The sequence below is a fragment of the Pantherophis guttatus genome, chromosome 2 (assembly GCF_059756535.1).
Source record: "Pantherophis guttatus breed Tessera chromosome 2, ASM5975653v1, whole genome shotgun sequence".
Classification (NCBI taxonomy): Eukaryota; Metazoa; Chordata; class Lepidosauria; order Squamata; family Colubridae; genus Pantherophis; species Pantherophis guttatus.
In genome coordinates this window covers 17,460,410-17,471,425 of record NC_142064.1, presented here as the reverse complement: position 1 = coordinate 17,471,425, position 11,016 = coordinate 17,460,410, and the positions used below count along the sequence as shown (strand labels likewise).

The following is an 11,016-nucleotide window of genomic DNA, read 5'->3' as shown; positions in this document are numbered from 1 at the left end:
GTCTGCATGTGGCCCAGGACTGATCGAGTGATTGGTTCTTCTTGTACTCCCTGGCACTCTTGGTAATGCCTGCAGATCCATAATTTGAAGAGGTCCATCTTTTGTCTCTTTTTTTACTCTATTTCCACGTCCGGCTTTCATAGCAATACATTATTATGGAACGTATTGGAAAGAGAGTGGCTTTAATTTGTTTCTGCATATGATCTTGTCATGACCTGTTTTCCTTCTAGGATTAATCTCTTTCAGTTCTTCAGCATGTTTCATCCGTTCTTGAAATCAAGCAAACAAAACCATTTACATTCATTTGCCATTAAGGGTTAAGTCCGTTCATGGAGAGCTGAAGATAGCCTTATTTACAATGGGGCTTATGCAAACAGACAGTGTTGCTAAGTAGGGCAGTGAACATTAGAATGCAAGAACAATTTAGTGTTATTTCAGAGAAATTATCCATTTAGGTCCTTTCTAGCTGGACAGCAAATAATAAGGGGAATCGTGCAGTTTCTTAGAGGCAGACATTTTAATCAGTTACCATACACTGCGACTTCAGTAGTGACAACATTTTCATACAGGTGTCTCATCATGTCATCTTTTGCTTGTAAACTGCCAATGAAGCCACGCACGTTGCTACATTTACAAGGACAAATCCAAATACAGTACTAAACAAATCAATAAAACACTAAAAGCTTACACTGGAATGACAATACAAATTTTACTGCAGTGCTGAAAGATCTAGGCTATGATGAAATTTACAGTGAGGGCTGAGTAAGTCTTTCCGATGCAGATTTGCATAAGGGGAATCTTGAGGGAATTAAGAAGCCTTGGCAAAAATCCACTCAGTGCTACTCTAGCATAGCACCGTTCGTTTCAGTGAAAGGAGTCATGCAAGGCTCCTGTGACGGGCCAAGTGGATTGTTCAAGTAACCAGTACATAAATATTGATTCTCCTGTTAAATTACTCCTTTGTATAGGCCAGATTTTCTATTGGTCTGATTTTGTTTGAACAGGCATAATGCATCACGTTACGCATCTGCCGAAGACACAGCTCCAAGAGTCCATCCCTCCCATGCCATTGTAATATTCAAAATAGGTTTAGATCCTTCACAACAGCAAATAATGTCTTGTGGGTAAAAGCAGGTGGATCTGTTTTCCCATCACATCTCAAAATGCTGGAAATTGTTTGGAAAAACAAGACACGGTAAAGTAAAAGGAACAGTTACAGGGCCGATCATAAAATTTGGGAACCGGACACCCTCCACTCAAAATAAAGATGGAACTCTCCTACAAGCCCTGCTGAAATAGTGCAGCATAACTGAAAAGATTTGCTCTCCTTTTGTATAGCACAGTGTAGTATGCTTGGAATATCTAAATTGGGCTTCCATGTTATAAATGCAGAGAACCTGCAGTATATCAAAATGGGAGTCACTTGCTGGTTCCCCCAAACTTGCTTCGTAATAGGTGGCATTGTTTGTCTAGATCCTGATGCATATTATTACATATTTATCATTTCTCCCTAGGTCACTAGTTGTTGTAGTATCACATTGTAGGTAACTTTTAGACCAGGAGTGTCAAATTGGTGGCCCACGGGCCAGATGCATCATGTGCAGGCCACACCCACCCCAGCTCTGTGAATGGGGAAAATGTTGCAAAACGTCACGTGACAGCAAAGTGACACCGCGAGTTTGACACCCATGTTTTAGACTGCGTTTACCTTCTCCATACTGGAGTGCGTTTTTTAACTGGCAATCCTGAGATTACCATAATGTAGGACTCTGTCCTGAGTAGGCCTACACTAATAATAGGCCCCAAGTGCCCTGCAAAACATTTTAGCTACGAACTCCCACAATCCTTTGCTTCTGGGTTGATGGCAGCTAGAAATCCAAGCATCCCAGGAGATTGGAGATTCTCTGCTGAGATGCAACAAGTACCATTATGCAAATAGCTTAGTAAATTTGGAAACCTGCCTCTCCAATTTGCCTTATTGCTCGGAAATGGTCTCTGCAGAGTCTTGTTTATTTCAGGAAATATTAGCCAACCTTGTAATAAGGAATCTGCTTTTTTCCTCTCATGCATCATTCCATACAAATAAATGGGACCCCATAGATTGCAGGAATCAATGTGGAAAAAGAACGTGTGGATAACATAAACAAATTATACATAATAAAAAAATAAACTTATCTGACAGGGAGTATCCCTAAATATCATTCACTGTACCATTTATGCCGTCATCGTAATAGAATTCAACAATGGTGTACATTTCTGTGTATTCCAGGGACAGTAGTCATAACCAGGTGCACACATGATATGTTTCTTTAACCACCTCCCCTCAAAAATCTGAAAATGTACAACTGAATTTATCTCCACCAAACCATAGATCAATAGCACAAAGTCACAGCGCTGTAAAACATTCTGAACAATTTCTTATTGTCTTTTAAATTTTCTCAAGGTAACTAATTATGGCTGATATGTTAGTTACATATACGGTATTAAACAGGTCACTAAACTGTTTGATGATAATCTCAATGTATGCAAAGCACCAGGAATGTTTCAGTGATATTCAGGAAGGCAAAGATGATGGACAACATTCATTTCTGGGGAGATGATGCAGATGCTGTGCTCAAAAAAATGCATCCAGTTGTCCTTCTGGATTCTTCATCCTTCAATTTTCACAATCAAATTTTCCACAGGCGGCCATTTTTGCTAAATTTATCAGCATGCACTAAGAGCATTTTCTCTGTATTCTCATATTCAAGTCTAGAAGTACATGTATACTATACATACAGTATGTTTAACACACCAGCATTTCAATAAAATATTTTCTACATTTCCCCCCCTCAGCTCTATAACGAAGGGTGGATGGGAGACAGACAATGTTTTTTCAGGAAGAAAATAAATATATAAGACAGAGGAGATATGTGAATGCTAATCAGCCTATTATGATTTTTTTTTTCTGATTAAGGATAACACTTGAAACTGACCCAAAGGTTAACTTTTCTTCGTATTTCTTGCAATAGTGATAAAGATATGTTTTATTAAATAATTCTCTTAAATCTCTTTCCTCTGATGAATCCAAATGATATAAGTTTGCTGTATCATAATTAGTGACATATTTATGTCACAATAGAGTTTGACGATGTAAATGCGAAGAGCCTTCATTTCTTTGCAAGAGGAAGCTGTGGAAGAGCTCATTTGTGGATACATAGTTATGATATTGATACATATAATAGCAGCAAAGAAAATATCAATATCCCCATTATCTCTTTCATATTATTGTGTAAATTTTCATTGAAGGAAAAAAAAAATAACTGGGGGTATTCTTTCTCTCCAACCTAAGAAACATAAAATCGCCTTTTTGTTAATGGGAATATGCCATTGTTTTCATCTTGATTAGAAATTACATAAAGAAAATGATTTCTTCTTTTCTATACATTTTCTTACAAAACCCCAAACCTGAAATATATAATGGGTCTTTAATGCCATTAACGAGTGACTTTAGTTAGCATCTCAGATTCTAGATATATAGGTGCCATATGACTCTCTCTCTTTTTTTTTTCCAGGTAAAAAATGCCAAAAGAGTGTATATGGGACTTGTGGATCTTTCCTGATCCTATCAGGATTTCAAAAATGAACAGAGCATTCTTACTCCAAGATCTTCCAAGAACTTGGAAGAATTTCCGTGTAAACACATAAGCTTTGGTAAACATGATATTTCAAAACACTTCGAAGGATTTTTTTTTTCCCATTTAGGCTCTGAGGATTTTAGCATTCTCAGAATGATGAGATTCAGACCAGTTTTAATGTTGTGAAGTGATTTTCTTTTTCAAAGTCACTAGAATCAAGATTCTTACCAATCTAGCCAGACCCAAGTTACATTCTCAAGCTCCTGTTTTGTTTTGTTTTTTTCTCATAGTGATAAAGAGAATAATCTTGCAAGATGTTCTAATTGCTGAAATGGGTCTGCATTTCTCTAAACTTAAAGTTCTCTTGGCAACTTTAATATGCGTGGACTTCAACTCCCGGAATTCTCTAGCCAGTTGGGAATTCTGGAAGTTGAAGCCCAGGCATCTTAAGGTTGAGAAATACTGCTCTAAAGGAGTGCTTAAGCAGTACTTCTGCTGTGCAGAAGCCAGCAGAATATATATTGTCTGGCCAATCCTGGTCCATAAATCTTTGGGTATTTAATACCTCCAATATTAAGATCATAAAGAGGGAGAATCAATTTACAAGAACTTTCAAAACACATTTGTATTTAGAATCGGAGGGGGGGGGGGCAGAAAGAAGCCTCTTTCACACACCCTAACTTTACACCACAAATCGATGTTCTTTGCCATCATGGGCCATAAGAATAAGATTGCGGTTCGAAGTCCAGATAAGCCTGACCAGTTTGAGGGCATTATGTGAACCTGGAGATGCAGGTTGGACAGGAGGCACCTGGTAGGTTTTAATACAACGGAGCTGCGGTGCAGAATTCAGCATCCCGATGCTTCCCAACAGAGAGGTGTTCATCTGGCATTGGGAGAAAGGGGAGAAAAGGAACAAGTCAATCAATATTGAAATCCATACATTTGCCTTATGAAGGAATACAGATAGTCCTCGAATTAAGACCATTCATCTGAGAACCGTATGAACTTACAACAGGGCTGGAAAAAGAACGGTTTATGACCTGTCTTCACATGTACGACTGTCACAAGGTCTCTGTGGTCACATAATCAAAATTCAAGCACTTGGCAACCAGTATGTATTTACAATAGCAACAGCACTTAGACTTATATACTGCTTCACAGTGCTTTACAGTCCTCTCTAAGCAGTTTACAGAATCAGCAGATTGCCCCCAACAATCTGGGTCCTCATTTTACCGACCTTGGAAGGATGGAAGGCTGAGTCAACCATGAGCCTGGTGAGATTTGATCTGCCAAACTGCTGGTAGCTGGTGATCAGCAGAAGTAGCCTGTAAGTATTGCACTCTAACCACTGCGCCACCGCGGCTCTGCAATGCTTGCAGGATCCTCTGATTATCATTTATGTCCTTTCCAAGAGTGGTTCTGACAAAGTTAATGGGGGAAGTCAGATTTGCTTGTCAAACATGGTGATTCACATCAACCATGGTAAAAAACCGGAAGCAATATGCTCTGTCCCATATTTGGGTAGACCAGGTTGCCCTTATAGACCTGACTCACCAGAAAAACACTTAATCTCTCCCCCTGGTATAGCCGACAAAGCGAGGGGAGCCCATGGCTTAGAGGTTAATACATCTGCCTAATATGCAAGCAGCCCGGGTTCGAATCCCAGAAGGGTATGGTGGCTAGCTGATGAGAGCTAAAAAGCTCTCCCTTTATTTCTTTGTCGGTAAATTTAACACAGAATAGTTTGTTGCGGAAGCGACTGCCTGCGAAGGCTCCTGGATTGGGGCTGAAAGGCGAAAGCGGAAGCAGTTATGCTCCATCCCATATCTGGGTACACCGGAAGAAACACTTAATGGCAAAAAAGGTTGTAAAATTGGACATGACTCACTTAACAATGGCCTCACTTATCAAAGGAAGTTCTGGTTCCAATTGTGGTCATAAGTCAAGGACTACCTGCAATACAGCACTGAATTTCCTAAGAAATTCCCTAAAAGGCTGAGGGAAAGTCCTTGAGTAAAACTTCATGCTGCTACCATCGTCACTTCTATCCTTCTGTAAAGATCAGCTATAGTTTGACTTAATTCATCTCAGGCCAATAAATGGAGTCTTAAGTCCTGAAACTCAGAAGCCTTTTCGCAAATATTCTTGATGAGGCTGCCATATCAACCTCATTTGCCCTCTTCAGCCAAGCTGTGTTTTTTTGTGAGGGGAATCCATAAAGACAATTTAATTACAGCTGCCCGAGATAGCTATAATTTCTAAGGCCATTTCACACTCTATTTAGAAGTTCAATTTTTACCTCATTCACCATGAAAAGTGATAGCACGCAAGCACGCACACACACACACACACACACACACACACACACACACACAAGACACACCATCAACAAAGGCAAAAGCTTTAGGCTTGTGTTAATTTCTTATCAGAGAAGATCTGACATTCACGGATGTCTTAATGGGAAAGGTGCCCGTTTCAGACTTTTTGTTCAAAGTTCACCATCACAAATCCACCAAACTCTCTCTCTCTGTGTGCGTATATGTGTGTGTGTATGTTTGTGTGTGTGTGTGTGAGAGAGAGAGACCTCTGCAATTGGGTCACGTGATTCTGGCTTTCCATTTTGCCTCCTTTAAGGTCAGCGAGTAGACAAATAGTTACTGACAAGTGAATACATCTCATCCCATCTTTCTAATCAAACTACTAATGTAACCTTCTGGCATTGCTCCAAATATGAGCTGATCAGTGGATAATAGGGGGTGAGGGTAATCTTTTTTGCACTTTCTATGGGTAGGCAGAACTTTTGTCACAATTTTTTTTTGAGGGGGTTATTTTGGTTGTGGGGAAAATGAAGACTGAGAAACTACAGCTGATAGTCAGAGGGGGAGTCTGTAGATAAGAGACTTTCTCTTGAGTTTTTGGAGAATATTAGACAACTTGTGACACACACACACACACACACACACACACACACACACACACACCTGGGCTCATCATTTCAGAGACATTTCCTTACCAGATTCCACAAAGACAGAGTTTCAAATGTACATGAAAAGTTCTTCAAAATTCAGACAGATATTCAGGGATGTATCTGCCTTGAAAGTAGCCCATATACAGAACTGTATATATAGCACAGTCAAACATCAGGAGCTGACCACAGAAAATATTTTATGACATTTTGCATTATGTCATGAAATGTTTTGTGATAATTTTTATACCATAAAATATTTTACAAAATTTGCCAAATTTCAATTCCTCAGGAGTTGCCTGTTTCATAGGGGAGAGAGAGAGAGAGAGAGGGAGGGAGGGAGGGAGAGGGAGGGAGGAAGGGAGGGAGGGAGAGAGAGAGAGAGGGAGACTGGCCCAAGATCTCCCAACTGGCTATGTGCCTAAAGCGGGAGTAGAATTCAGAAGCTCCTGGTTTATAGCCTGATGCCTTAATCACTACACCACACTGGCTGTCTTTGTAGCCCAATAGTCTCCTTTTAAAATCTTTGTTAACTTTATAACTTTATAACTCATTGGATCAGGAGTGGAGTAACTTTCTTTTGACCTGGCACTATTTATTGACTGCCTATTTTTTTGTTAAAGGAATCAAGAAACAAGCAAACAAAATTAGCACTGCTGAATCCTGGTATTTTGCCATTAAATTTCAGTGGTCCCATTTCTAGGATCTGTAATAGGATGTGGGTGAGTTTATGGCACGTGTGGCTTGGTCCCCACTTCTGTCCTAGGTGGTTATGAATACACATCTGCCCCAAAGGTGATTTTTCATGAGGCAACTGGGCTTTCTTGTTTTTTCTTCTGAAGACGTTTCGCTTCTCATCCTAGAAGCTTCTTCAGCTCTGACAGGATAGTGGGGCTGGGTAGTCAGAGCTGAAGAAGCTTCTTGGGTGAGAGGCGAAAAGTCTTCAGAAGAAAAAACAAGGAAGTCTAGTTGCCTCCTGAAAAAGCACCTTTGGGACAACCATGACCTGGATGACTGAAAATCTCTACAGACTTCTACATACACATCTGTGTTTTCTTGATAACTGTTTGCAAATTAAAACATTCTGATCTGACTTCACAGGCTTCCTGGTAAGCCTGCTGTGAGAGATCTATCGGAAGTGCTTCCAGTAATACAAATGGATTTATATAAACACTAGATATTATTATTGATACTCTCTTGTAGGGATGCTTTGCAATCTTAAGCATCGCCTGGACCTGTTCCTAAATTCTGCGAAGCAACTGCAATTTCTTGAAGCCTTGGTGCTGAGGATCTCCTAAGATTTTCTGGATATTTTATTTATTTTATTTTATTTTATTATTCATATTTCTATGCCGCCCACTCTCCGAGGACTCTGGGCAGCTTACACCAAAGACAGTATACTAAATAGCATATTGCCCCCAATAATCTGGGTCCTCATTTTACCCACCTCGGAAGGATGGAAGGCTGAGTCAACCTTGAGCCGGTGAGATTTGATCTGCTGATCTGGCAGTCAGCTGAGGTAGCTGCAGTACTGCACTCTAACTACTGCGCCACCTCGGCTCCTTTATGTTTATCTCCAGAAGAGACTTCCTACACTTGCATGAACATGGTCTTCTAGCTTACCGTTTTTTCCCCTTGCACCGTTCAAAGAGGAAAGTAGCAAAAGTAAAATAGGAATGCACTGATTTATGAACCGAACATTAATATTTTGCTGGAAAGCTGCATGCTTTAAAAAAAAAATAATAATCGGTGTCATGCAAATGTTATGCAACCCACTTCTTTTCTCTAGCCACCCGATATGTGTATGCATATTAAATGGTTGTAATTGCACCGTCCGGCAACAAGAACAGTTTTCTCTGTTTTTTGCTGCTTCGTGAATAAAGTTGGGTATTTAATTCATACATTATTTCAAAATAAATGCAGTATTTTGAAATGCAATGGGAATGGTGGAGAGGAAGCAGTTAAGAGGCAGCAGTTTTCTCCTCTCTGTGTCGGTTCCCTAAGCAAAACATCCAGGAAACAAGCTCTTAAATTCCAACTGGAGCTTCCAATTCACTTCATAACTGGCCTATTTAGATCACTTTGTTATGTAGGTGATGTGCCTGTGCAAAGAAATGAAGCGGTTGTCCTGAATGGTTCCTTTAATCAGCTAAACCCATTAGGAGGGGAAACCTTCCCAGAACAGATGGGGATGGCAGAGTCAGCTGCGTGCCTGAGATTTCGACACATGGAAACCTTGGCATATTCTGGGACGTTTTTAAGATGCGCTGCTGCTGATATCATGTTCTGAATCCTGATCAGCGCAACAGAGAAGCCATTACTTTCTTTCTCTCTCTCTCTCTCCCCCCCTTTTTCCTGGTCCTTCTGAACAACGAAATGGTGTCAGAGAATGTAAATCTCTAGCAGGGAGCATGCAAGCCCCACTGACATTTTCACAATTTAAATCATCTTGAGTAATAACCCTTTTAAGATGACTAATGTTACTGATTTTCTTGCATTAATAGCAGTGCTGAATAGACCCACTGGAGGGAGAGGAGGAATCACTAGTACATAAGACTACATTTTTAAATAAATGTAACATGCTGGCTATTGTTAACTCCTTCTGTTTAAGCTACCGTTTAAAAAAAAAAAATCAAGGGGGAAAATATTCACAGCTAGAACTAAGCTCAGCAGTTTATGGCATATGTTGAAGGATGGGTCTGCACTGAAGCAGGGTTGCTGCGGCCACTCCCCCTGGTAATCTTAGATGATCATGTAAAACATTGCAATCAATAAGCTTGATTGCTTTCTAGATCTTCCCACGTAACCGAACTAAATACATGCAAGTGATGGAAGAGCATTTTCGCAGTTCTTATTCATTGCTTCCTAAATAACACACTCTGCGATGACAGACGATAAATTCAATACTCTTTAATGACGCACAGTTATCATCAAATTAATGTAGAAAGTAATAGTAAATTAAAATTATGTACTAGCTGTTAGTTACAGGGATACTGAATCCAGGGTAGCAATAATTCTGCCGCTGCAGTTTTTTCCTTCATTGAGCCATCCGCCTACAAAGGCAGGCATTGCAAACAAAAGGCACAATTTCACTTAAGGGTGTCCCTCTTCAATTCCTGGGTTGTGTGTTGTATAATCAGGGGGCGCGATAGCTCAGTGGTTAAAGACACTGAGCTTGTCAACTGGATCGCTGACAGCCTGGGTTCGAGACCTGAGTGTCATACGATGGGGTGAGCTCCTGTTACTTGCCCCAGTTCCTGTCCACCTAGCAGTTCGAAAGCATGCAAATGCAAGTAGATAAATAGGTACCACTTTGGTGGGAAAATAATAGCATTCTGTGCACCTTTGGCGTATGGCTATACTGACCACATGAAATTGTCTTTGGATAACGCTGGCTCCCTTGGCCAACAAACGGAGATGAGCACCGTGCCCTAGAGCCAGATATGACAGATGGGGAAATCTTTACCTTTACCTAATCTCCATTGATTTAAGATGTTGTGTAGGGGAACATCCTGAGATATGGTGGGCTACATTTTTTAAAGTTTTCACCCGTCATTTTGTTTGGGAGTATGTTCTTCCATGATTCAGGTTTTAGTATTAAAAACAACAACAACAACAACTGAACACTACATTTATTCCATATCTGTAGTTAAATTGTACAGTCCATTGAATACTGACCCATGCTCTCGGCACAGCTCGAAGCAGAACTGCCCTCTGTGATTTAATAAAAATGCTTCATAAAGTATTTGAAAAGAGTTCATAGGGAACTAAGGGTAGTCCCTGACTTACAACCATTCAACCATTTAGTGACCAGAGTTTACAACGAAAAAAGTCCCATACAACCAGTCTTTGTGCTTATGACTGTCGGAACATCCCTACGGTTGTGTGATCAAAATTTAGGTGCTTGGCAACTGGCATGTATTTATAACTGTTGCAGTGTCCTGGGGTCATGTGTTTGCCATTTGCAACCTTCCCAGCTGGCTTCCGACAAGCGAAGTCAGTGGGGGGAAACTGGATGCCCTTAACGACGTGACGTTAAACGACGTTTAATGATTGTGGCAAAAAAGGCTGTAAAATTGGGCATGACTCACTTAACAACTGATTTGATGGCAATGGAAATTCTGGTCTCGACTGTGCTGGTAAATAAAGGACTACCCGTCATTTGAAATATTTTGCTGTTTGAAGTAGAAGAGCAAGTGATGCCCAGCTCAAAGCTATGATATATCTGCTGTTTATCTCTGGTTTCCAGCCAAAAGTGACCGTTGCAAACAATGGCCACCGCAAAAACTGTAAAATCAGGTCAGTCGTGTGATGACCCACAATGACCAGCAGGAAATACGACTATAAAAATAAATATATATAAATAATCCTGGCTCAATTACAGTCATAGGTTGAGGATTATCTATAGCAGGGGTCCCAACCCCCCGGTCC

The 11,016-nt window shown here is 40.3% G+C and overlaps 1 protein-coding gene across 2 annotated transcripts in view; it reads right to left on the bottom strand.

The window, feature by feature from the left end:
* Window positions 1-498: 498 nt before the first annotated feature.
* Window positions 499-11,016, bottom strand: part of WDR7 (WD repeat domain 7) — a 240,191-nt gene continuing 229,673 nt past the window's right edge. For both annotated transcript variants that reach the window (XM_034442484.2, XM_034442485.2), the window contains one exon: window positions 499-4,503. In XM_034442484.2, coding sequence (XP_034298375.2) covers window positions 4,300-4,503 — 204 coding nt within the window. In that variant the 3' untranslated portion in view covers window positions 499-4,299. The remainder of the gene's footprint in view (window positions 4,504-11,016) is intronic.